The sequence below is a fragment of the Amblyraja radiata genome, unplaced genomic scaffold (genome assembly GCF_010909765.2).
Source record: "Amblyraja radiata isolate CabotCenter1 unplaced genomic scaffold, sAmbRad1.1.pri S89, whole genome shotgun sequence".
In the NCBI taxonomy this organism is placed as follows: Eukaryota; Metazoa; Chordata; class Chondrichthyes; order Rajiformes; family Rajidae; genus Amblyraja; species Amblyraja radiata.
Window position 1 is genome coordinate 5,360,814 of NW_022630172.1, and position 27,926 is coordinate 5,388,739.

At 50.4% G+C, this 27,926-nt stretch overlaps 1 protein-coding gene and 1 long non-coding RNA gene across 2 annotated transcripts in view; both read left to right on the top strand.

The window, feature by feature from the left end:
* LOC116969603 (zinc finger protein 850-like) overlaps positions 1–27,926 on the top strand; it is a gene marked incomplete at its 3' end in the record, with an annotated part of 172,149 nt that overhangs the window by 9,643 nt on the left and 134,580 nt on the right. Inside the window, exons 2-3 of the mRNA XM_033016433.1 lie at positions 9,009–9,039; positions 9,200–10,261. Of these exons, the coding sequence (XP_032872324.1) occupies positions 9,009–9,039; positions 9,200–10,261 (1,093 nt within the window). The remainder of the gene's footprint in view (positions 1–9,008; positions 9,040–9,199; positions 10,262–27,926) is intronic.
* On the top strand, positions 11,759–12,855 carry LOC116969593. Its single transcript, XR_004410850.1, has 2 exons — positions 11,759–11,790; positions 12,807–12,855. It is a non-coding gene; the product is annotated as an uncharacterized LOC116969593 (long non-coding RNA).

Consider the following 27,926-nt stretch of genomic DNA (forward strand, 5'->3'; position numbering starts at 1 on the left):
TCCCAGAGAGGGAGAGAGAGAGCGAGACCGAGAGAGACAGTGAGGCAGAGAGGGGGAGAGGGAGAGAGAGACAGAGGGAGAGAGACACATAGAGAGAGATACAGAGAGAGTGAGAGAGAGACAGTGAGAGAGAGAGCGAGAGAGAGAGAGAAACAGACAGAGAGAGAGAGAGACAGAGAGAGAGACACACACACATGAATAGAGAAAGACAGACAGAGAGAGAGAGAGGGTGATATATTGATATAGAGAGGGAGAGATAGAGGGAGAGATAGAAAGAGAGAGAGAGACGGAGAGAGACACACAGTAAAGGAAACCGGCTGAAAATTAGAAGCTGGTGTGACTTCAGTGTGGGGGGAGAGAGAGAGAGAGAGAGAGACGGACAGACAGAATGAGAGAGAAAGAGACAAGCCCTTCAACCCAACCTGCCCACACTGGCCAAAATGCCGCATCAACACTAGTCCCACCCCGACCAACATGCCCCATCTACACTAGTCCCACCCCGACCAACATGCCCCATCTACACTAGTCCCACCCCGACCAACATGCCCCTTCTATACAAGAACCACCTGCCAGCGGCCCATATCCCTCCAAACCTGTCCTAGCCATGTACCTGTCCAAGTGTTGCGATAGTCCCAGCCTCAACTACCTCCTCTGGCAGCTCGTTCCATACACCCACCTGTGTGGAAAAGTTGCCCCTCAGATTCCTATTCAATTTTTCCCACCCCCGCCTCACTCACCTTGAACACATGTCCTCAGGTCCTCAATTCCCCAACTCAGGGCAAGAGACTCTGTGTGTCTACCCGATCTATTCCTCTGGTGATTTTGTACACCTCTATAAGATCACCCCTCATCCTCCTGTGCTCCAAGGAATAGAGTCCCAGCCCTTTACCCCAACCTCTCCCTGTAGCTCAGGCCCCTCGAGTCCGGGCAACATCCTTGTAAATCTTCTCTGTGCCCTTTCCAAGCTCAACGACATCTTTCCTGTAACACGGTGCACAGAACTGAATGCAATACTCTAAATGCAACCTCACCAACGTCTTGTACAACAGCAACGTGACCTCCCAACTTCTCAATACAAAGAGAGAGAGAGTGAGAGAGGGGGGGAGGGGGAGAGAGAGAGAGAGAGATAGCTAGAGAAAGAAAGAGAGAGAGATACACAGAGAGATACAGCGAAACAGACAGAGAGAGAGAGAGACAGTGGGACAGAGACAGACAGAGATGGAGAGAGAGAGAGACAAAGAGAAAGAGAGACTGAGATGTAGAGAGGGAGAGACAGACAGAGGGGGGAGACAGAGAGAGACAGCAAGAGACAGGGAGAGAGAGAGAGGGAGACCAAGAGAGAGACAGAGAGAGAGAGAGAGAAAGAAAGAGAGTTAGTGAAGCAGAGAGAGAGAGAGAGAAGAGAGAGAGTCAGCAAGAGAGAGACGGGGAGTGAGAGGGAGAGAGAGACAGAGCCAGTGAGAGACAGAGAGTGACAGAGACTAAGAGGCAGACAGAGAGAGCGAGAGAGAAAGAGATAGAGAGGGTGAAAGAGAGAGAGGGAGAAAGAGAGAGTGTCAGTGAGGGACAGTGGCAGAGAAAAACAGAGAGAGATAGAGAGAGAGATAGCGAGAAATAGAGAGAGATGCAGAGAGAGAGAAAGAAAGACAGAAACAGACAGAGAGAAACGGAGAGGGAGACAGAGAGAGAGACAGTGAGAAACAGTGAAAGAGAGACAGCGAGAGAGAGAGACAGAGAGAGAGACAGTCAGTGAGAGACGGAGAGAGACAGAGTGACAGTGGGAGAGAGAGAGGGAGACACAGAGGGAGAGAGAGGGGGAGACAGATATAGTCACAGAGAGAGGGGGTGAGAGACAGACAGAGATGTGAGAGAGAGACAGAGAGTGAGAGACAGATAGAGAGGCAGAGAGAGATACATAGAGAAACGGAGAGAGAGACAGAGATACAGAGAGAGGGAGAGAGAGAGAGGAAGCGAGAGAGGGAGAGAGAGACAGAGAGAGAGGGGGAGGGTGACAGAGAGAGGGAGAGAATGAGGCAGAGAGAGAAAGAGAGAGAGGGAGTGACAGAGAGAGACAGGGAAGCCCAGGACAAGGGGTCACAGCTTAAGGATAGAGAGTAAATCCTTTAAGACCGAGATGAGAAAAACATTTTTCACACAGAGAGTGGTGAATCTGTGGAACTCTCTGCCACAGAGGGTAGTTGAAGCCAGTTCATTGGCTCTATTTAAGAGGGAGTTAGATGTGGCCCTTGTGGCTAAAGGGATCAGGGGGTATGGAGAGAAGGCAGGTACAGGATACTGAGTTGGATGATCAGCCATGATCATATTGAATGGTGGTGCAGGCCCGAATGGCCGAATGGCCTCTACTCCTGCACCTATTGCCTATGTATCTATGAGCATGTGAGAGAGAGACAGACAGGGAGAGAGAGAGAGAGAGACAGAGAGAACGAGGGACAGAGAGAGAGAGGGGGGGAGACAGAGAGAGAGAGGGGGAGACAGAGAGCGCGAGAGAGACAGAGAGACAGAGGGAGGGGGAAAGAGAGAGACAGGAAGACAAGAGATTCTGGCAACCAAGAGAAAACAGAATATGCGGCCACTGTTTGACAGATGAGGTTGAAACAGAGGTGCACTTCCTCCTAAAATGCAAAAAATTTGACAAAACAAGGAAAGCATACTTTGACAAACTCAGTGTGGCAACCCCTGATTTTAAAGAACTAGATGATACATCAAAACTAAGAATAATAATTGGCGAAGGAAATACGGCACAATACGTAACAGCCATGCCACAACCTGAGAGACGGTGAATGACCAACATGCACATGTGTATGCACACACTAATTGACATTAACTGACACTAAGAAATGAATATTGAATTGCTAAACTTGCTTTTGTGTTGTACTGCTGCAGCTGCAAGAACGTGTAGCATCTATAAAGGGCTATAGGCCTATTGCGAGTTTATGTATAGGGACATATCTATCCATGCACTGTAGACTTGTATTTATATTTATGCATCTTAAATATGTGTGTCATGTTACATACTTTGGCAATATAACAATGTATTTTTTATCATGCGAATAAAGTTTTTGAATTTAAAAATTGAAAATTGAGAGAGACAGACAGAGAGAGAGACAAACAGTGGGAGAGAAATAGAGAAAGAGATACAGAAAGAGAGAAAGAGAGATAGAGAGGGAGAGAGAAGGAGAGAGACAGACAGAGAGAGAGATGCAGAGACAGATAGAGAGAGAGAGAGAAAAACAGCGAGGCACGTAGGGAGATATAGGCAGATGGGAAAGACAGAGAGAGACAGAGAGTGAGAGAAGAGAGAGGGAGGGACAGAGCGAGAGATAGAGAGAGAGAGACAGGGAGAAAGAAAGAAGAGAGAGACAGAGAGAGACAGAGAGAGAGAGGGGGACAGAGAGAGAGACAGTGAGATAGAGAGAGGGAGAAAGCGAGCCAGTTACTGAGAGACTTCCCCAACACCGGGAACAATCTTCCTGCATCTAGCCTGTCCAACCCCTTATGAATTTTGTAAGTTTCTATCAAATCCCCCGTCAATCGTCTAAATTCTAGCGAGTACAAGCCGAGTCTATCCAGTCTTTCTTCATATGAAAGTCCTGACATCCCAGGAATCAGTCTGGTGAACCTTCTCTGTACTCCCTCTCTGGAAAGAATGTCTTTCCTCAGATTAGGAGACCAAAACTGTACGCAATACTCCAGGTGTGGTCTCACCAAGACCCTGTACAACTGCAGTGGAACCTCCCTGCCCCTATACTCAAATCCTTTTGCTATGAATACTAACATACCATTCGATTTCTTCACTGCCTGCTGCACCTGCATGCCCACTTTTAATGACTGGTGTACCATGACACCCAGGTCTCGTTGCATCTCCCCTTTTCCTAATCAGCCAACATTCAGATAAAAGTCTACTTTCCTGTTTTTGCCACCAAAGTGGATAACCTCACATTTATACACATTATACTGCATCTGCCATGCATTTGCCCACTCACCTAGCCTATCCAAGTCACCTTGCAGCCTCCTTGCATCCTCCTAACAGTTAACACTGCCCCCCAGCTTCGTGTCATCCGCAAACTTGGAGATGTTGCATTCAATTCCCTCGTCCAAATCATTAATATATATTGTAAACTAGACCAAGTGCAGACCCGTTGGGTCTGTTCCCCCAACGTGCGGTTGTGTGTGGGGGGGGGGGGGGGGTGGTGGCATGCAGCGTCACACACATTAATTATCTCCCCCCCCGCACTTACGCTAATTACCCCCCTTGATATTATATTAATATTATTAATTTGCTCCTTTTTCCCCATAACCACCCTATCTACTGACGCATAGCCCCCAACTTGCAGTCACATCTAGAGAGGGGCGGGGGGTAGAGAGTGAGGGCAGAGAGAGAAGGGGCAGAGACAGAGAGAGAGACAGAGACACAGAGAGAGGGGCAAGAGGGAGAGGGGGGTGGCAAGGAGGAGAAGAGGGAGGGTGGGTGATGAGGGAAAGGTGGGGGAGGAGAGAGAGAGGGTGAGAGTGAGGGGGAGAGAGAGGGGGTGCTGAGAGGGGGGTGAGGTGGGGAGCAGGGAGGGGGAGGTAGGGTGGAGGGAAGAGGGTGGGGGTGTGGTGGGGTGGGGGTTTACGGGAGGGAGGGTGGGGGAGGGGATGGATGGGAGGAGGGGAGAGAGAGAGAGCGGGAGAGGGGGGAGGAGAGAGGGGGAGGGAAGGGGGGAGGAGAGTGGGGAGAGAGGGTGTGCTGAGAGGGGAGGACGAGAGGTGGGGAGCAGGGAGGGGGAGGGAGGGTGGAGGGAAGGGGGTAGGGGTGTGTGGAGAGGAGGGGGTTTAGGAGGAATGGTGGGGAGGGTGATGGGGGGAGAAAAAGAGGGAGAGGAGAGGGGGTGAGGAGAGCGGGGGAGAGGAGAGGAAGGGGGAGAGGAGAAGGGGAGGAGTGGGACGAGGAGAGGGGGGCAGAGGAGAGGGGGGGAGAGGAGAGGGGGGGAGAGGAGAGGGGGGGAGATGAAGGGGGGAAGGTGAGAGGAAGGGGGGGAGAACCTAAAAAAAACATTTTAGAACCAAAAAAGACACATTCTGCAAGCATTGTAGGACCAAAAGAGACACTTTTTGCAAACATTTTAGAGCCAATAAACACTTTTTCAAACATTTTAGAACCAATAGACACATTCTGCAAGCGTTTTAGAACCACTACGGACACTTACATTTGAGTAGACATGTGTTCAGTGTTATTCACAGCTCAGAGAAACGTGACCCTCTGCCTTCCTCCATCTTGAAGAGACTGTGAGGCACACCACTTCCTGGTTTTATAGTCCCTCCCCCCTGCCGCCAGCAGGGGCAGCAGAGAGAATGGGGAATTTTGTAAAAACATTAATATCTCTTGTCATTTTACATCGACAGGAAAAATCCTTGGCACACATACGGCGGAGGGGGGCTGAGCAAGGTGGCCAAAAATAACGGCCGTAGGTGGCGGCGTTCTCTCGGAAATCGCAGCACAGATGGCCAAAACCGGTCAAGAACAGACTTTTAGTAATCTAAGATAACTGGGGTCCCAGCACTGAGCCTTGCGTTACCTCACTAGTCACTGCCTGCCATTTACTCCTACTCTTTGCTTCCTGTCTGCCGGCCAGTTCTCTCTCCATATCAACACTGAATCCCCAATACCGTGTGCTTTAAGTTTGTATACTAATCTCTTATGTGGGACCTTGTCGAAAGCCTTTTGAAAGTCCAGATATAACACATCTACTGGTTCTCCCTTATCCACTCTACTAGTTACATCCTCGAAAAATTCTATAAGATTCGTCAGACATGATTTGCCTTTCGTAAATCCATGCTGACTTTGTCCAATGATTTCACCACTTTCCAAATGTGCTGCTATCTCATCTTTAATAACTGACTCTAGCTGTTTCTCCACTACCGATGTTAGACTAACTACTCTGTAATTCCCCGTTTTCTCTCTCCCTCCCTTTTTAAAAAGTGGGGTTACATTAGCTACCCTCCAATCCTCAGGAACTACTCCAGAATCTAAAGAGTTTTGAAAAATTATCACTAATGCATCCACTATTTCTGCAGCTACTTCCTTAAGTACTCTGGGATGCAGCCTATCTGGCCCTGGGGATTTATCGGCCTTTAATCCATTCAATTTACCTAACACCACTTCCCGGCTAAACTGGATTTCACTCAGTTCCTCAATCTCATTTGACACCCGGTCACCTGCTATTGCCGGCAGATTATTTATGTCTTCCTTAGTGAAGACAGAACCAAAGTAATTATTCAATTGGTCTGCCATGTCTTTGTTCCCCATGATCAATTCACCTGTATCTGACTGCAATGGACCTACATTTGTTTTAACTAATCTTTTTCTCTTCACATATCTATAAAAACTTTTGCAGTCAGTTTTTATGTGCCCTGCCAGTTTTCTTTCATAATCGATTTTCCCTTTCCTAATTAAGCCATTTGTCCTCCTCTGCTGGACACTGAATTTCTCCCAGTCCTCTGGTAGGCTGCTTTTTCTGGCTAATTTGTATGCTTCATCTCTTGTTTTGATACTATCCCTGATTTCCCTTGTTATCCACGGAGGCACTACCTTCCCTGATTTATTATTTTGCCAAACAGGGATGAACAATTGTTGTAGTTCATCCATGCAGTCTTTAAATGCCTTCCATTGCATATCCACCGTCAATCCTTTAAGAATCAATTGCCAGTCTGTCTTGGCCAATTCACATCTCATACCCTCAAAGTTACCTTTCTTTAAGTTCAGGACCCTTGTTTCTGAATTAACAATGTCACTCTCCATCCTAATGAAGAATTCAACCATATTATGGTCACTCTTGCCCAAGGGGCCACGCACAACAAGACTGCTAACTAACCCTTCCTCATTACTCAATACCCAATCTAGAATAGCCTGCTCTCTCGTTGGTTCGTCTACATGTTGGTTTAGAAAACTATCCCGCATACATTCCAAGAAATCCTCTTCCTCAGCACCCTTGCCAATTTGATTCACCCAATCTATATGTAGATTGAAGTCACCCATTATAACTGTTTTACCTTTGTTGCACGCATTTCTAATTTCCTGTTTGATGCCATCCCCAACTCCACTACTACTGTTAGGTGGCCTGTACACAACTCCCACTAGCGTTTTCTGCCCCTTAGTGTTTCGCAGCTCTACCCATATCGATTCCACACCTTCCAAGCTAATGTCCTTCCTTTCTATTGCGTTAATCTGCTCTCTAACCAGCAACGCTACCCCACCTCCTTTCCCTTTCTGTCTATCCCTCCTGAATATTGAATATCCCTGGATGTTCAGCTCCCAGCCTAGGATCCCTGGAGCCATGTCTCCATGATCCCAACTATATCATAATCATTAATGGCTATCTGCACATTCAACTCATCCACCTTATTACGAATGCTCCTTGCATTGAGACACAAAGCCTTCAGGCTTGTTTTTACAACACTGAGACACAAAGGCCTTCAGGCTGGTCACCTATTCCTTCGCTCCGTAGATGCTGCCTCATCCGCGGAGTTACTCCAGCATTTTGTGTCTACCTTCGATTTTCCAGCATCTGCTTGTGTCTTGTTTATTCCAATCCATTGCGGCACTTACAAAGAACGAGTCCTTATAAATATCTGTCCTGGCCAATGGCGGTTCTATTTGCAGATCATTTCTATTTCCTGTCCTATGTGTTGAGTACGTTATGAATCTATCTGCAGTTAGGCCCACGGTTGGCAGGAATGGGTCTATGTTCACCCAAATCTTCTGTCCCAGAGAGAGAGAGAGAAGGAGAGACAGAGAGAGTGAGAGAGTGAGAGAGAGAGAGAGAGAGAGGAGATAGATAGACAGAGAGAGACAGAGAGTGAGAGAGAGACAAACACACACACACACACACACACACACACACACACAGAGACACACAGAGAGAGAGAGACAGAGTGTGAGAGAGAGAGAGAGACAGAGAGAGAGACAGAGAGAGAGAGGAAGAGAGAGAGAGAGATAGAAAGAGGGGAAGAGAGAGACAGAGAGGGGAAGATAGAGAGAGACAGAGAGGGAGAAAGAGAGAGACAGAGAGAGTGAGAAAGAGAGAGAGACAGACAGGGTGATAGATAGATATAGAGAGGGGGAGATAGAGGGAGAGTCAGAGAGAGACAATGAGAGAGAAAGGCAGAGAGACATATATAGACACAGGAAGGTGTGGAGAGAGAGAGAGAGACACACACAGAGAGAGACAGAGAGAGAGACACAGTAAAGGAAACATAGAAGCTGGTGTGACTTCAGTGTGGTGGGAGAGAGAGAGAGAGACGGACAGAGAGAGAGAGAGAGAGAGCAAGAGACAGAGGGAGACAGACAGAGAGTGAGAGAGAGAGAGAGAGATGCAGAAAGAGAGACAGACAGAGAGAGAGGGAGAGAGGGAGAAAGTGAGACAGTTACAGAGAGGAAGACATGAAAAGCACAGAGAGAGAGGGAGAGACTGAGAAAGAGAGAGAAACATACAGAGAGAGAGACAGAGAGAGAGTGCTGGAGTAACTCAGCCGGTCAGGCAGCATCTGTAATGAGAAGGAATGGGTGACATTTTGGGTCGAGACCCTTCTTTGCTTTAGTTTAGTTTAGAGATGCAGCGCGGAAACAGGTCTTTCGGCCGCGGAGTCCGCGCCGACCAGCGATCACCCCGTACACTAGCACTATCCTACGCACATTAGGGGCAATTTAACAATTTTGCGGAGGCCGATTAATCTACAACCCTGAACGTATTTGAAATGTTGGAGGAAACCGGGACACCCGGAGTGAAAACCCACGTAGGTCAAGGGGAGAATGTACAAACTCCACACAGACAGCACCCGTAGCCGGGATCGAGCCCGGGTCTCTGGCGGTGAGGCAGCAACTGTAGCGCTGCACCACTGTGCTGCGCAGAATTATATGACTGTTTCCTCCACCATAAATGCACCCAATATGTGCTAGTAATGTGCTGTTTCCCAACTTGTTGACCCTCTGTGTTCCCCTTTTTTAGGAGCTTTTGCTGTGGACGGAGTGACGAGGACGTGAGCGGCCATTGAGGGCGGCAAGTGTGCCGATGAACCCCCCCCCCCATCTGCTCGGTGTGCGGGCTGAGCTTTGAGCTGCTGAGCTGCGATGGAGGACCACATGACGGGGCACAACAAGAAGAAGTGTTATGAATGTGACGTGTGTGGCAAGACCTAGCAGAAGCCGTGTCTGCTGGAGATCCACCGGCGGGTGCACACGGGAGAACGCCCCTTCGACTGCTCGGAGTGCGGCAAGAGCTTCACCAGCTCCAATATCCTGGTACAGCACAACTTCGTGCACTCCAGCGAGAGGCCATTCACCTGCTCCGAATGCGGCAAGAGCTTCAAGATGGCGAATCAGCTGAAGAAGCACTGGCAGATGCACACGGGTGAGAAGCCCTATTGCTGCTCCACCTGCGGCAAGAGCTTTTCCCAGTCATCGGCGTTGTGGAGGCACAAGCGGGTGCACAGCAGTGAGCGGCCCTTCACCTGCTCCAACTGCGGCAAAGGCTTCAAGTTGTCCAAGCAACTGAAGATGCACAGGCGCCTGCACACTGGAGAGCGGCCCTACACCTGCGCCCTGTGCGGCAAGGGCTTCACCCAGTCCCATAACCTGCTGGTGCACCAGCACACCCACTCCGGCGAGCGTCCGTACACCTGCGCCCAGTGTGGCAAGGGCTTCACCCAGTCTAGTAACCTGCTGTCCCACCAGCGGGTGCACACCGGGGAGCGCCCCTTCATCTGCGACCAGTGCGGCAAGGGCTTCACCTGTTCCAGCAACCTGCTGTCCCACCAGCGCACCCACACCGGCGAGCGCCCCTACACCTGTGCCCAGTGCGGCAAGGGCTTCATCCAGTCTGGTCACCTGCTGTCCCACCAGCGCACCCACACCGGCGAGCGTCCCTACACCTGCGCCCAGTGCGGCAAGGGCTTCACCAAGTCTAGCCACCTGCTGGTGCACCAGCGCACCCACACCGGCAAGCGCCCCTTCACCTGCGACCAGTGCGGCAAGGGCTTCACCTGTTCCAGCAACCTGCTGTCCCACCAGCGCACCCACACCGGCGAGCGCCCCTACACCTGCTCCCAGTGCGGCAAGGGCTTCACCAGTTCCAGCAACCTGCTGTCCCACCAGCGCACCCACACTGGCGAGCGGCCCTACACCTGCGCCCAGTGCGGCAAGGGCTTCACCCGCTCCTCCCATCTGCTGTCCCACCAGCGGGTGCACGCTGGCGACCGTCCCGTCCCCAGCCCGGTGAGTGGAGAGCGCTTCACCATGGCCTCCCACGCCCCGTCTCACCAGCACGTACACACCAGTGGCCCGCCCTATGACTGCCCGTACTGCGGTGAGGAGTTTGACAGCTCGCGGGGGTTGCGGCAGCACCGGCGGACCCACGCCGGCGAGCAGCTGCTCCCACTGTGACAAGAGAGCATGGGGGCTGCGGGAGCACCAGCGAATACGCACCGGAGAGAGACTCTTTGTGTGCGCTGTATATTGCCAAGGGTTTCATCCGCATGTCCAGCCTGTGGCAGCACCGGCGTACCCACAACGGTGAGCATCCCTTCCCCTGCCCGTCCAGTGGTAAGGGATTCACCCGCCTTGACCACCTTATGGAGCACCAGAAGTCCACACACCGGGCCAGCGCCCCTTCACCTGCCCGCTCTGTGGCAAGGCCTTTGCCCGCTCCTCCAGCCTGCTGGCACACTGACACGTGGATAGATAGGCGCTGTTTAGGTAAACACAAAATGCTGGAAGGAATGGGTAACATTTTGGGTCGTTTCTTCAGTCACACAAACATTCTCTCCAGAGATGCTGCCTGTCCCGCTGAGTTACTCCAGCACTTTGTGTCCTTATTTGTAAACCAGCATCTGCAGTTCCTTGTTTTTAAACCATTCTGGTTAACCATCTCTGCACCGTCCCCAAAGCCTCCACATCAGTCCTGTAATCGAGTGACCAGAACTGTATGCAATACTCCAAATGCTACCTGACCAATGTCTCTTAAAGCTGCACATATACATTCCACTCTCCCCACACTCTCCCCCTCACTCGTTCACAGATTCTCTCCACTCCACCCTCTCGTGCCCCCCTCCTCTCTCTCCCACACTCCCTCCCTCGCTCCCTCTCTCATACACTCCCTCTCTGTCCCTCTCTCACACTCCCTATCTCGCTCTTGCTCTCTCTCACACATTCCCTCTCTCTCTCTCTCTCACACACTCCCTCTCCCTTGCTCTCTCTCACACACTCCCTCTGTCTCTTGCTCTCTCTCCCTTCCACGCACACACACACGCACTCTCATGCGCGCACACACCAAACACCTCCGCTCGGTCCACAATAACCAACTTGATCTCCCGGTGGCTCAGCACTTCAACTGCCCCTCCCATTCCGAATCCGACTTTTCTGCCCTGGGCCTCCTCCATGGCCAGAGTGAGGACCACCGTAAATTGGAGAAGCAGTACCTCATATTTTGCCTGGGCAGTTTGCACCCCAACGGTATGAACTTTGACTTCTCAAATTTAAGGTAGTCCCTACTTTCTCCTCCTCTTCCCAGCTCTCCCTCAGCCCACTGGCTCCACCTCTTCCTTTCTTCTTCCCGCCTCCCCCACCTTCACATCAGTCTGAAGAAGGGATTCAACCCGAAACGTTGCTTATTTCCTTCGCTCCATAGATGCTGCCTCACCCGATGAGTTTTTCCAGCATTTTTGTCTACCTTCAATTTTCCAGCATCCGCAGTTCCTTCTAAGGCATTTTAAAGTGTTTTTTTTAAAGAAAGTGTTGACACATTTGTGCCTTACGTGACAAATAAAGCAAGTTTGCCTCACTGTGACAGAATTTGGTCCGTTAATTAAACATTGAGATTTGCTGAAAAACAGAAAACAGTCAAATTTAAAAGAGAATTTTCCCAGCAAAATAAATTCTGGGAAAATCTTAGAAGCTTGGTTTATACTTATCACTGAAACAATGTATTAACAATGTATTAACATAGAGATGTATTGTCTGGGCACAGCACCATATTAGATATCTGTCTGAACTGCCTGTCCCAGCTAAGGACAAGGTAGTGGCTTTCATCCAAGTCTTACAAGCTTGTTTTCGTTCACAGACGGATGCCCATTCTGGAACCAAGATGGAAGTCATTTGAAAACAAAATGTAGTTAGTTGTCCTTCCGGAATGGGCAGCTGTACTGAAGCTGTGCCTAGATTTGAGAATAAGGCTGACATTGCAAATATATGTGTCCAGCCTCCCTTGTTTCCCTTAGGCTACAGATCTTTCACTCAGATTTAGAAGGTGTGTTTTATTGATAAGAACATGTATAATTACTCTAACTTTCCTTTGTTCTTTGAGTGGAGCCCGAGAAGCGCTGACCAACGTGTGTGCTCTTTGTAGATCTCGCCACTCCCGTCTAGCAAATTGATTAAAAGATTGCTTTGGTTCACCTTTAACAATTTTGTTGCTGTCTGCTTTCTTTAAGAGACGAACTTTGACAACTTCGCTCTTTGGAATTTTTCAGAATTCAGGTTATACTATCAATAACGAAAGAAAATGCCAACCATCTCCAGAAATGATCAGAAATTATTCTCGCCTCCATGCATATCTGTAGCCGGAGGGCAGGCAGCCACCTCTCCACTATTTCAAAGATAGTCCTGCACTCGGCGATGTTTCATTTCCTATAAGGGTCGTTCCTCTGAGGAGTTTCAATAACAACATGCCCACTCTTGCCTTTATGAAGAGACTGATGATTTGTACTACAGGTATCATGGACAAATTATGGATTAGTTGTACAAAAGAAAGTCTTGACGCATTTGTGCCTTACATAACAAATAAAGCAAGTTTTTCCTGACCTCACTGTTCTTTGGAATTCTTCAGAATTCATGTTGTGCTATCAATAATGAAATTGATTAGTAGGACTGGATGTTACAATCCCTAATGTTTTTCACTACAATTGACATTTGATATTCTTGGGGGTGACCACTAGGTGATCTTGCTACCAATCCGACACATCTTCAGTTGTGTACCTCAACGTCACTGGGTGTTTCGGCCTTTTATCACAAGACACCCTCAGTCGAGGCAGGCCCACCGCAGGGTGATCAGACCTGGGCGTGTGTCTTATGGTTACCCTCTAGATGGTCACGTGGCAGCCCTGACAGCATCTTTTCCCTTCAGTCACAGCCAGTGACGGCTCCAAGAAAATGCCAACCATCCAGAAATGATAAGAAATCATTCTCCCCTCCATGCATATCTGTAGCCGTAGGGCAGTGGCACACCTCCCCACTACTTCAAAGATAGTTCCTGCACTTGGCAATATCGTTTGGTGTTTGGCGGCTGAAATGCGACGGTGGGGCTACAGACAGCCCGGCACCCGGGGGAATCACCCCATGTTGGGGTCCGGGGGGTGGATCACCCCATGTGGGGGTGTGGGGGGTGAATCACCCCGGTGTGTGGGTCGGGGGGTGGGGTGAATCACCCTGACCGGTGCAGCGCGGACAGTGACTCTGGATGGCTGAAGGGACCAAACTGTCTACAACTCTGCTGCAGCTGACGGGAGCCGCGGCTCCGCTCCACTCGGCCCCGTGTGACGACCCACAGCCCATGACAGTGCGGTGGGAGCCAGGCCAGCTTGGGGGGAGTAAGGGGAATGGGAGATTGCCAACTTGGGGGAGGAAGGGGAACGGGAGTAAAGGATGGGGCGATTGCCAGCTTGGGGGAGTAAGGGGATGGGAGGTAGCCAGCTTGGAGGAGTAAGTTTGTTATTCTGCACATCGATCAGGAGGCGATGACATCGCCCGTTCAGATGCAGCCGCCAGAGCAAACAGTGTACATAAAGTGATGACAAACGCAATAAATGCAATGTCCACTGCAGTACAAGATTGTGTTGCAGAAAGCCCGGGATAGCTAGGACGAGAGGTGCTGAAGGACCCGTCTCTGGGCCGGGCGACCACCGACGTTGTTCGTGTGGAGTTTGCTCGCTTCCCCCTCCGTGGTGGACCGGATGCGGGTCGGGGCAGGGGAGACGAGCTCAGCCTTCCAAGCCTCAATCCAAGCTCAGCCTTCCTCCCGCGCATCCTAGCCCCGACGGGCCGAGTGCTGCCGCCTTCCTCCCCGGACAACAACTGAGGAGAAAAACACAGAAGAAACCTCTTTCAACCCCCCAAATCCCTCAGTTGCTCTGCCCTGTCCTGTCTTTGAAATCAAGCCGTCACTAATGTGCACGATCAGTCAGCATTATCCTTTTTTTTATTATATACTAGACTAAGTAGGACACGCTGTGTCCCATCTCATCAACATGCGGTTGTGGCGCCACACACACACAGACAGGGGGCAGAGAGTGGGGGGAGAGGGACGTGGAGAGATGGGAGAGAGAGGGGGAGAGAGGAGGAGATAGGAGCGGGGGAGGAGGAGGAGAGAGGGGAGGTAGCGGGGAGTGGGGGAGAGGATGGGGTGGCAGGGGGGTTGAGTGGGAGGGGAGGGACGTGGAGAGACGGGGGATGTAGGGGTAGCGAGGAGAGAGAGGAGGGGGGAGAGAGAGGAGGGGGAGAGAGGAGGGGGGAGAAGTGAAGAAGGCGAATGGTATGTTATCATTCATAGCAAAAGGATTTGAGTATAGGAGCAGGGAGGTTCTATTGCAGTTGTAAAGGATCTTGGTGAGACCACACCTGGAATATTGCGTACAGTTTTGTTCTCCTAATCTGAGGAAAGGCATTCTTGCCATAGAGGGAGTACAGAGAAGGTTCACCAGACTGAATCCTGGGATGTCAAGACTTTCATATGAAGAAAGACTGGATAGACTCGGTTTGTACTCGCTAGAATTTAGAAGATTGAGGGCGGATCTTATAGAAACTTACAAAATTCTTAAGGGGTTGGACAGGCTGGATGCAGGAAGATTGTTCCCGATGTTGGGGAAGTCCAGAACAAGGGGTCACAGTTTAAGGATAAGGGGGAAATCTTTTAGGACCGAGATGAGGAAAACTTTTTTCACACAGAGAGTGGTGAATCTCTGGAATTCTCTGCCGCAGAAGGTAGTTGAGGCCAGTTAATTGGCTATATTTAAGAGGGAATTAGATGTGGCCTTTGTGGCTAAAGTATGGAGAGAAGGCAGGTACAGGATACTGAGTTGGATGATCAGCCATGATCATATTGAATGGCGGTGCAGGCTCGAAGGGCCGAATGGCCTACTCCTGCACCTATTTTCTATGTGTCTATAAGTGGGCAGACAGGCGGCGGGAGAGGAGATGGGGAAGTGGAGATGGGGAGACGAGATGGGGTGACGAGATGGGGGGAGAGGAGGAGGGGGAAGAGGAGGAGGGGGAGAGGAGGAGGGGGAGAGTAGGGGAGCGGGGAGCAGTGGCGGCGGGGGGCGGCGGGGGGCAGCGGGGGGAGCGGGTTTCAACCAAAAGACTGCGAGTTGGACGTGGTGTGTGTGACGTCACTCGCAGTGCGTGGAACAGCGCAGATCGCGCGCAGCAGATCCATTGTGACGTCATCAACGAGACCATGTTGTTTATTTCAAGGTTTTCGGATTCGTGAACATTTGTGAACATTTTCATAAATAACTCTGGAAATAAAGCATGGACTTTTCAGATAAAGCTGTTTTGGACTCCAGGAGGAAAATCTCTACTGGAATATGTAACATTTTTACCGTTAACCGGTCATTTTTTCGATAAGATGTGATTACACCCCAACATCACACACACATATAAATACATATCCAAGATTAGAGTTTTATAATTATAGAGGAAACCTTATCAATTCAAGTTGGAATCTATTGTCCCATGTATCAATTAAGGTACCGCAGCGAGTTGAGACGAGAGTTGGTTTCAAACAGGTTTATTAATGTAAACGGTGAAATTAACAGGAGTTAACAACGACTAACAGAATAGGTCTGACCACAGTGGTGGTGGAAACGAAAGCCCAGAGAGCGTGCAAACACAAACCCATCCCCATAGTCACATGACCGAGGTAGCCGACCGCAGGATTCGACTACCCGCGGGCACCAGCAGGTACCGCTACAGTACAGTGATATTTCAGTTACCATACAGCAATACTAAGTAAAAAGCAACAAGGCATAGAGCCACATAAAATAAAATGTATCATAAACATCCACCACAGTAGAATCTACATTACTCACTGTTATGGAAGGTAATAAAGTGCAATCATCTTCCCCTGTTCGTACACTCGTGGCCGGGGCTGGTGAACTCTCCACAGTCGCCGCTCGCTGCCAGGTTCGACTACCCGCGGGCAATAGTAGGTGCCGCTAGGACCCCCCCCCCCCTGAACCCGAGGTACGGAAACGAGCGGGGGCCCGGATGGAATGACCAGAACGCGTGGTCCGCGAAAGTGGGGCGGGCTTAACATTAGTGACCGGAGAAACAGGGTCAAACCATGCCTGGAAGTGGGAACGGGCCAACTTGCGCACCCGTTCGCGAAGGCTGGGCAGCAACATTGGGGGTGAGGCGAGTTGCCCGCGGGCGGCGGCGGTTAATCTCCAGGCACACGCAGGGCTGAGCCAAACACGAGCTCAGCCGAGGAAGCAGCCAAATCCTCCATAGACGCAGGGCGGATATCAAGGAGGACCCAAGGCAGTTGGTCCATCCAATCCGAACCCATAAGCCGGGCCTTCTGTGCCGACTTCAGGCGCTGATTAAACCGCTCGACCAACCCGTTAGCCTGCGGGTGGTAGGCAGTCGTATGATGCAACCGACCACCGTAGACCTGTGCCAGGGCTGGTCACAGGGAAGAGGTGAACTGCCCCCCCCCCCCTCCCCGGATCAGTGGAAATGTCAGAGGGCACTGCGAACCGGGCGATCCAGTGGACCGCCATGGCCCAAGCGCACGCTCGGGGGAGGTGTCCGTCAGCGGGATGGCCTCCGGCCACCGCGTGAAACTGTCCACGATGGTAAGCAGATGCGTGGGACCGCGGGACTGTGGCAAGGGACCGACAAGGTCCACATGCACCTGCAGGGAACGACCCTCCGGGACCGCGAAATCCTTCACCGGGGGCCGCATGCGCTGCTGGACCTTGGAGGTCTAACAAGGGACACAGGCGCGGGCCCAGGCAGCTACCTGCTTGCGGAGCCCATGCCAAACGAACTTGGCTGTCAGCAGGACGGACGTCGCGTGGATGCACGGATGGGCCAGGCCAGAGACAGTCAAAAACCCGTTGTCTCCAACTTACAGGGACGATAGAGAAACATAGAAAATAGGTGCAGGGGGAGGCCATTCGGCCCTTCGTTGTCATCATTGTCATTCATTGTCATCATGGCTGATCGTCCCCTATCAATAACCCGTGCCCGCCATCTCCCCATATCCCTTGACTCCACTAGCCCCTAGAGCTCTATCTAACTCTCTCTTAAATCCATCCAGTGCCTTGGCCTCCACTGCCCTCTGTGGCAGGGAATTCCATAAATTCAGAACTGTCTGGGAGAAAACGTTTTTTCTCACCTCATTCTTGAGTTACCTCCCCTTTATTCTAAGACTGTTGCCCTGGTTCTGGACACGCCCAACGTTGGGAACATTTTTCCTGCATCTAGCTTGTCCAGTCCTTTTATAATTTTATATGTTTCTATAAGATACCCCCTCATCCTTTATAAACTCCAGTGAATACAAGCCTAGTCTTTTCAATCTTTCCTCATATGACAGTCCCGCCAACATAGGGATCAATCTCGTGAACCTACGCTGCATTGCCTCAATCACAAGGATGCCCTTCCTCAAATTAGGAGACCAAAACTGTACACAATATTCCAGATATGGTCTCACCAGAACCCTCTATAACTGCAGAAGAACCTCTCGACTCCTATTCTGAAATCCTCTTGTTATAGGGCGGGCACGTCCCATGGAAATGTCGCACAGGACCACGGTGCCTTCCGCACCGCAAGGCACGTCTGCCAGCCGAATGCCGGTGCCCGCAGAGCGGTAGACGTCCATACCGGCATCCGCCCGCTGCGCTGCTGCCAGCTCGCAGTAGTCGACGCTGTGGTCGACGGCCGAAACGGAGGGAATGGCCGGGCAGGATAAAGCTTCGACGGGCAACGACGATAGGCTTCCCTACTACATGTCGGATATCGGTCGTAAATTGTGAGATGTAGGCAAGGTGCCGTTGTTGCCCAGCGGACCACGGATCAGCGATCTTACCGAGAGCGAAAGTAAGGGGCTTCTGATCCATGAACGCGGTGAACGTGCGGCCCTCGAGGAAATGCCTGAAATGCCGGACGGCCAGGTATAGCGCTAGGAGCTCGTCGTCGAAAGTGTTGTATTTGCACTCAGGTGCCCGCAGCTGCCGGCTGAAAAACGCCAGCGGCTGCCAGCGGGAGTCAACCAGCTGGTCCAACACACCGCCTACGGCAGCATCCGAGGCGCCGACGGTGAGCGCGGTGAGGGTGGAAGCATGCGGGTGCCCCAACATGATAGCGTTGGCCAAGGCCGCTATAGCAACCTTGAAAGCTGCGTCTGTCTCCGCAAACCATACGAGTTCCCGCGGTTTACCTGCCAGACACCGGAAAAAGGGGACGCGTGATGGCAGCAGCCGCTGGCACGAAAGGGTGATAACATTTCACCATGCCGACGAACTCCTGTAGACCCTTCACAGTGAGCAGCCGTTGGAACTGCCGGACGGCCTCGACCTTCTCGGGAAGCGGGGTAGCGTCCTGCCAGGTTACCCTGTGCCCCAGGAAGGAGATAGAACGCTCGCCAAACTGGCCCCGCGGGGTTAAGGACGAGGCCGTGCTCATGGAGGCGCTGAAACTAAACCTGGAGGTTGGTGATGTGCTCCGCCTGCGAGGCGCTGGCAACAAGAATGTCGTCTAATTAAATAAAGACGAAAGGCAGACCACGACCGACCTGGTCCATCAGCCGCTGGAATGCCTACTCGGTTCTTTAAACCGAAAGGCATCCGAAGCCACTCGAACAGGCCGAACGGGGTGATCGTGGCAGTTTTCGGGACATCGTCAGTGTGGATGGGGATCTGGTTGTAACCTCTGACGAGGTCCACCTTGAAGAATAGCGCGGCGCCCTCGAGGGGCGCGGAGAAATGCTGAATATGAGGCACCAGATAGCGTTCTGCAGTGGTCACCGCGTTGGCGTGCAGGTAATCCCCGCACGGTCTCCACGCCCCAGATGCTTTCAGGACCATATGCAACGGGGAGGCCCACAGGCTGTCAGACCGCCGGACAATGCCCATCTCCTCCATCAATTGGAATTCTTCGCGGGCGATGCGGGTTGTCCGGCAGAAGGCAGCGTGCTTGGGCATGCACTGGGGAGGGGGGGGGGGGGGGGGGGGGAGGGCTCGGTGGGAATGTGGTTCTCGACCCCGTGTTCGGGGGCCGCATCGCTGAAACGGGGCGTAAGGAGCTCGGGAAATTCGGAGAGCAGGGCGGTGTACATAGAAACATAGAAACATAGAAAATAGGTGCAGGAGTAGAGGCCATTCGGCCCTTCGAGTGCACCGCCATTCAATATGATCATGGCTGATCATCCAACTCAGTATCCCGTACCTGCCTTCTCTCCATACCCTCTGATCCCCTTAGCCACAAGGGCCACATCTAACTCCCTCTTAAATATAGCCAATGAACTGGCCTCGACTACCGTCTGTGGCAGAGAGTTCCACAGATTCACCACTCTCTGTGTGAAAAAAGTTATTCTCATCTCGGTTTTAAAGGATTACCCCCTTATCCTTAAGCTGTGACCCCTTGTCCTGGACTTCCCCAACATCGGGAACAATCTTCCTGCATCTAGCCTGTCCAACCCCTTAAGAATTTTGTAAGTTTCTATAAGATCCCCTCTCAATCTCCTAAATTCTAGAGAGTATAAACCAAGTCTATCCAGTCTTTCTTCATAAGACAGTCCTGACATCCCAGGAATCAGTCTGGTGAACCTTCTCTGCACTCCCTCTATGGCAATAATGTCCTTCCTCAGATTTGGAGACCAAAACTGTACGCAATACTCCAGGTGTGGTCTCACCAAGACCCTGTACAACTGCAGTAGAACATCCCTGCTCCTATACTCAAATCCTTTTGCTATGAAAGCTAACATACCATTCGCCTTCTTCACTGCCTGCTGCACCTGCATGCCTACTTTCAATGACTGATGTACCATGACACCCAGGTCTCGCTGCATCTCCCCTTTTCCTAATCGGCCACCATTTAGATAAAAGTCTGCTTTCCTGTTTTTGCCACCAAAATGGATAACCTCACATTTATCCACCTACTTACGGACGGACCGTCGACCTCTGTGACGGCGTTGAGCTGCTGGGCGGGCGGGGGTCGCGGGGTGGAAACCACGGCCGATCGCGGAGTCATGCACTCGCCGCGTAAATCGACAATGAGGGAGAAAGCGCGGAGGAAATCGGCCCCCAAGAGGGGCTGATCGACGTCCGCCACAATAAACGTCCACTTGTACTGGCGGGAGTTGAAAGTAAGTTCAAGGGTCCGCATACCGTACGTACGGATGCAGTTCCCGTTAACAGCAGAGAGCACGGGGCCCCGCTTACCAGCACGAGTGTCGCGCCCGGTCAGAGGGAGGATGCTGACAATCACACCGGAGTCTACCAGGAAGCGGCGGCTGGAATGGCGGTCGCGGACGTAGAGGCGGATGTTTGGATGATCGCGATCACCTCTGCAGATGATCGGCCGAGGCATTTCCCTGAACCGTACAGGATGGCCGGCAGCGTCGAGCCTCCGCGCCATAGCGGAGGTGATAGTAACACCAACGGTGCCCACCATGAGTCCCGGATCGCTGCTGCGGCTCCGCGCTGGAAAACGTGGCTGTGGCCTCAACACGTGGTTAATGGCGCCGCCACCTTGATGTTTGGTAATCCAGAGCTCGTCGGCCCGTTCGGCGAGTTGCTGCGGAACTGAGAAATCCGCGCCGGCGAGCATGAGGTGGACATCGTCCGGCATCTGCTGGAGAAAAGCCTGTTGGAACAACAGGCACAGGCGGTGGGCGCCCATCAGTGCGAGCATCAACGCCATGAGGAGCAACGGTCGGTGATCCCCCAGTCCGTCCATATGTAAGATGTGGGCGGCGAGGTCCGGGCGGCTGAGCCCGAAGGTGAGGAGGAGGAGGATCTTCAGGCTGTCGTATTTGGCGGGCACTGGAGGGTCTTGAGGGTAAGGTTGCAGACGGGAAGCTGACTCCTGAGGCAGGGCTCCCACCACGTGGAAATACTTTGTCTCGTCCGCCACCATGTGGTGCAGATGGAACTGCGCCTCGACGTGCGCAAACCACACCTGCGGCTGATCGGGCCAACAGACCGGCAGCTTGAGGTTGACGGTGCTCTGATGGGCGTCGGAAGCGGTGGCGGGAACAAATTCATCCTGCATGTCAGTGCCCAAATAGCGAGTTGGGTACATCGGGGTCACCAATGTAGCGAGTTGAGACGAGAGTTGGTTTCAAACAGGTTTATTAACGTATTGTCTATGCTTGCGGCAAGACGGAGCCTGCCTGCGGCGACTTTTGCGGAGCTCAGGAAAAGAAAAGGCTCAACTACAACTTCCAACAACTTACCTGGATCAGATAATCGGCAGAAATCGGTGCCGTTTCGGACAAGCTGCTTGAGCACCTCAAGGCTCTCGCAATTTCGCGAGCTCCCGCAGCTGCTGGAAACCCGGACTTTAAATTTTCCCACGGTGGCTGTGGAACTCCCGACCCGACTGTGGATCACAGTTACTGGACCTTGAAACCCCGGGATGATCCACAGAGCCGACGGGCTGGATCTTCCAGGAACAACGGAGCTGCAGCTGCAGACTTTGAGGGAACCGCTGTTCGTTACGGAGCTGGAGCTGCCGTCTGTGAGGGAATCCCCGTTCCAGCGCAGGTCCGCAGAAACAGCAGGTACAGTAAACACAGTACCTGGAAACAAAGGGGAAGCCTCCATTGTGTCCGGAAACGTGGCCGTCGGGCAGGACTTCAGGTCAGAATGAAGCGCAGGGGCCTTCGGCCCCCTCTCCTTACTATCCTACTATCCTACTGGCTAATGTACAGCCCCTTGAAAACAAAGTGGAGGACTTAAGGGCAAGTCTGCTTTATCAAAGGGAGCTGAGGGAATGCTCTGTGTTCTGTTTCACAGAGACATGGCTCACCCCCAACTCCCCAGACTCAGCGGTCCAGCCTGAAGGGTTCTCCATCCACCGTATGGACCGTACCCTGGCATCTGGGAAAGGGAGAGGAGGGGGCGTCTGCCTCATGGTCAACTCTGTGTGGTGTTCCGACGTGGCAGTCCTGTCCAACTCCTGCTCTCCACACCTCGAACATCTGGCGGTGAAGTGCCGTCCCTTCTACCTCCCAAGGGAATTCACCTCCATCATCCTGACCGCGGTCTACATCCCACCCAAGCAAACGTCCGTCTGGCACTGAAGGAGCTGCATTCTGTGGTCAACAAACATCAGACGTCTTACCCCGAGGCATTTACCACCATTGCTGGGGACTTCAATAAGGCGAACCTCAAGAAATCAATCCTCAATTTCCACCAACATGTCTCCTGCTTCACCAGAGCACCAAACACCCTCATCCACTGCTACACCACCATCAAGAATGCCTATCGTTCTATCACTCGCCCTCACTTCGGTAAGTCCGACCATACCGCGGTGCTGCTTCTTCCTGCCTACAGGCAGCAATTAAAGAGCGCACCCCCTGAAGTGAGGACAGTACTGAGCTGGTCGGGGGGGGGGGGGGGGCAGAAGAACAACTCCACGACTGTTTGGAGTCTGTAGACTGGGCAATGTTCAAGGACTCGGCAACGGACTAGAACGAATATGCCACAGTCGTTACAGACTTCATAAAGAAATGTGTGGACGGCTGCAACCCTACAAAAACCTTCCGAGTGTTTCCCAATCAGAAACCTAGGATGAACTTTGAGATCCGCACTCTTCTAAAGTCCAGACACAGGGCATTCATGTCCGATGATACAGTGGCCTACATGAAGACCAGATACGACCTTGGTAAGGCCATCAAAAAGGCCAAAAGGGATTTCTGCTCCAAACTGGAGGACGAGACATATGTTCGGCAGCTGTGGCAGGGTCTGAATGCAATCACCTCCTACAAGGCGAAACCAGGAGGCAGCTCGAATGTCGGTGTAACATCACCCCCTGACGAGCTCAATTCGTTTTACGCACGCTTTGACAGGGAGAATACTGATGTGCCTTCCCGATCCCCCATTCGCTGTGATGGCATTTCAGTCTCAGTCACAGAGGCCGATGTCAGGAAATCCTTCAGAGGGGTGAACCCCTGAAAAGCACCTGGTCCTGATGGTATACCCGGTCGTGTTCTAAAAACCTGTGCGGACCAACTGGCGGGAGTTTTTACGGACATTTTCAACCTCTCACTTCTGAGGTCTGAGGTCCGCACCTGCTTTAAAAGGGCATCAATTATACCAGTGCCCATGAAGAGTAAGGTGACGTGCCTCAATGACGATCGACCAGTGGCACTAACGCCGGTGGTGATGTTGCTTTGAGAGGTTGATCATGGAGCAAATCAACTCCTACATCGACAAAAACCTGGACCCACTGCAGTTCGCTTACCGCCACAACAGATCAACGGTGGATGCGATCTCGCTGGCTCTCCACTCCGCACTGGACCACTTGGACAACAAAAACTCATATGTCAGGCTGTTATTCATTGATTACAGCTCGGCATTTAATACAATCATCCCCTCCAAACTGGTTACCAAATTCGCAGAACTGGGTCTCTGCGCATCCCTCTGCAACTGGAACCTCGACTTCCTCGTCCACAGACCACAGTCTGTTCGTATTGGTGGAAATGTGTCAGCCTCGATAACAATCAGCACGGGAGCACCTCAAGGCTGCGTGCTCAGCCCCCTGCTGTACTCACTCTATACTCATGACTGCGTAGCGAACCACAGTGCGAACTCCATCATCAAGTTCGCTGACGACACCACTATTGTGGGGCGTATCACTGATGGGGATGAGTCAGAATACAGAAGGGAGATCGAGCAACTGTCCATATGGTGCCAGCCCAATAACCTGGCCCTCAACACCAGCAAAACCAAGGAACTGATTGTGGACTTTGGAAAGAGTAGGAGGGGGACCCACAGCCCCATTTATATCAACGGGTCGATGGTTGAAAGGGTCAAATACTTCAAATTCCTGGGCGTGCACATCTCTGAAGATCTTTCCTGGTCCGAGAACACTAACGCAATTATCAAAAAAGCTCATCAGCGCCTCTACTTCCTGAGAATATTAGAGAGGAAAGGAACGATTTCAACATTACATCTGTGATTCCGGAAGCAAAGAACAATGTTATGGGTCTCAATGAATACAGTTAATAATACGATATGGTTAATGCACTGAGTAATATAAACATCTATTGCAACAACGCGGTCGGTTATGTTGTGTGAATGCGTGTAGATTACCCCAGACATGTGGTTCAGTATAGGACAAGACCCGAAATTACATTGGCGTGAATCAGATTGGTTTAGCATGCAGTTGGTAAGTATCGATTAACTTCCATTTTGCAATTCACTCAGATGGTGCCTATTGACGTTATCTGAAGGGAATGTGTGATTTATGGTATATTTGAGCTTGGAGTAGATCTGCAATTGAGGAGGGAGTACTGTGATATCAAACGATTGCACAATTGTCAAGTTACACAGAGATCATTTTGAGATGTAACAATGCCCGCTGTCCTCACACTGTGAAGTACATCCCACAGTACCACGGTGCGGTGGAACTTTCTGTTACCCAGAGATCATATAGAGAGGTAACAAAGCCCGTTCTCCTCACGCTGTGAAGTACATCCCACAGTACCACGTTGCGGTGGAACATTCTTTTCAAATTAATTTTTGGAGATCACACAATCTAACTAAACGGCAAACATGAAATTATATCTGGAACGCAGATTTTAATTCCAATGTAACCAGAGAAAATGTCAGTTGATGCAAAGAGAAGACTGGGATGATTTCGACAGAAGCATGATTCGGTTCGAGATGTTTAATCATTCCATTGAGTCTGCAGTTGTAGACGCTCTCCGCAATTCAACCGAGCCTGCTGTGTTAATGTAAGCCAGGAAATCACCCAGTGAAAGGGCACTGAATTGAAACATTGGCCGGCACAGCTGCTGCCCCACTTACTGATGGGTTTCCTTTAACATTTAGCATTTGCCCCATCCACTGTGACTTTGTACGTTCCATCATTTCAGCTGGAACTGGACCATGGGTCATAATGGACGCAACACAACGTGACTGTGCTCGATATTAACCAATGCCAACACCGAGAAGTTGCTGATCTCACTTCGTTTAATCCTGTAAAATGCGATGTTCAAAGTGTCTGTCACAGCAAGAATCGCTCGCGCCTCAATAATTCCTCGGCAGAATGTAATTACAGAACTTGAAATTAAAGAGGGAGTTTCGAGAGACAAACAGCCAGATACTCAAATATTCACACCGTAAACGACAGCTCTCATTACTTACCCGGAACACCGAGAATAGCCAGGATCGGGTAGTATATCTTTTCAATCTCATATATGATTCTAAATATCTCATATACGTCCATCTCCTTGTCACCGCTTATACTCCAATGGAGTCTAGGTGAATACCTTATTTCATTATGGAATGGCTGACTGGAAAATGTTCCTTTATTAGAAGGAAAGGGGATGTCCCTGTGGGGCGGTTGTGTGTCGTTAAATCCATGTTGATCAAAGTCGCTGAACAAAGCTCTGGTTGCATAATATTGTGAAGGAAGTACCACGTGGTTATTCACGTCATGCTCCACAACGCTGAACAATTGTTCGGGCACTTCGGAGAAAGCAAATATTCACCGCACAAGTGTTCACCCGCCATCGCGATTCCTGCAAATCGTTCATCTCCCATCCTCAGCCGATTTGGCTTTATCTGTCAAAGTTGAATCAAATCCTAAATATCTAAATGGAGCGTTGCATATCGAACCCTCTACTTTTTGCGTTTGCTTTCGCCATCTATATTTGTACATGAAAAACCTCCCACATTAGTGACAAGAGTCACATCAAATGTGCGTTCGCTGTGATAATTAAGCATTGAGAGGTCCACAGTTCCATCATCAGCGGTTCTTTAAATGCCCGTTCGCTGAATTACCTTGCCTCAAAAATGGCTACTCCTACACCGAGAATCATATATTATTTGGTCTGACTATATTGTTAAAGTGAAAGTGATCTTCATGGATATTTTAAAATATTTTTTAACTGACTGACTCACGATATTATTCCTTTAAATCGCAGCCAGTAGTGGCTGACAGGCATATAGTCATATACAGCTTAGAAATAGGCTCTTCGGCCCAATATGCCCACAGCGGCCAACATGTCATCGCCATACTAGTCCCACCTACCCGCGTGATGTCCATATCAATCTAAATCTGTACTGTCCATTGTTATATTGAGATCGGCAGAATGGATAAAAAATTACATTCAGGTTGCCTGGATCACGAGAGAGAGTTTTGTTACCCAACATTCCCTGCTTATATACAACACCACTCATGGACATATACATGAATATGCATGAATACATTACACTGCTCTCCTTTTTAAAGAATTAAATCTAAGTACACAGTTACAAGTTTGTTGTTGTGATACTTGATTTAATCCAGTATTCATGAAATATTAAATGATAAACATAATATATTTATTTTACATATTTACACATTTTCGCTATCTAGACAGTGAGTTACTTAATTTACAAACCTAATCTGATTACTGGTTTACGGATCCTGCCTGATCGTCTAACAGTAACAGGTGTAACAGCTTTAGGTGTTGACTCAACTGCAGGCTTGTTTGGCTCTGTTTTAGTACCCTGACATTGACCAGACGTATCCACTTCTTTGTCTGCACTAACTGAACTTTGTGTTTCAATCACAGTGGTCTCTTCCAACTCACTTTCAGATAAAGACTCAGGGATTAGGACTTCATGCTCAGTTTTTGTTTAATCTTTGGCTAGAATGATTTGATCAACATGAACACTTTTGTTCCTATCCACAACTTCAACTAAGCATCTTATTGTTCCACACACTTCCACTATTTTCCCGACATCCCATATTTCTCGACAGGACTGGTTGGGAGGACTGAGAACACGAACCTGATCATCTGGCTTGAAGTACCTCTTCTTTTGGAGGTGGGCGTCAAAATGATGTTTTTGCTCAACTCTCAAGATCAAATTGTGTTGAACAAGACTTAGGCGTATTCTTAGCCTTCTCTTCATCAATAGTTCAGCGGGTGAGTAACCTGTTGTTGTGTGTAGTGTGGTTCTGTAGTTCAGCAAGAAACTAGCCAAACGATGCCTCATGCTGAGCTTTGAACTACACTGCAAAACCTGTTTCTTTAAAGCATCTTGACAACTCTAACATATCTTTCCGCTGCCCCGTTGAAAGCTGGGTGGTATGCGAGAACAGGTGCGTGTTTGTTCCGCTGCATGAACTCTTTAAACCGCTCTGAACGAAACTGTGGACAGTTATCAGAAACAAGTTCTTCCGGTAAACTATTGCATGTAAAAATGCATCTCAGCTCATCTATGGTACGCTCAGTAGTCAAGTCAAGTCAAGTCAAGTTTATTCGTCACATAACCATATAACCATATAACCATATAACAATTACAGCACGGAAACAGGCCATCTCGGCCCTACAAGTCCGCGCCGAACAGTTTTTTTCCCTTAGTCCCACATGCCTGCACTCATACTATAACCCTCCATTCCCTTCTCATCCATCTGCCTATCCAATGTATTCTTAAATGATACCGCCACCACTTCCACTGGAAGCTCATTCCACACCGCTACCACTCTCTGAGTAAAGAAGTTCCCCCTCATGTTACCCCTAAACTTCTGTCCCTTAATTCTGAAGTCATGTCCTCTTGTTTGAATCTTCCCTATTCTCAAAGGGAAAAGCTTGATCACATCAACTCTGTCTATCCCTCTCATCATTTTAAAGACCTCTATCAAGTCCCCC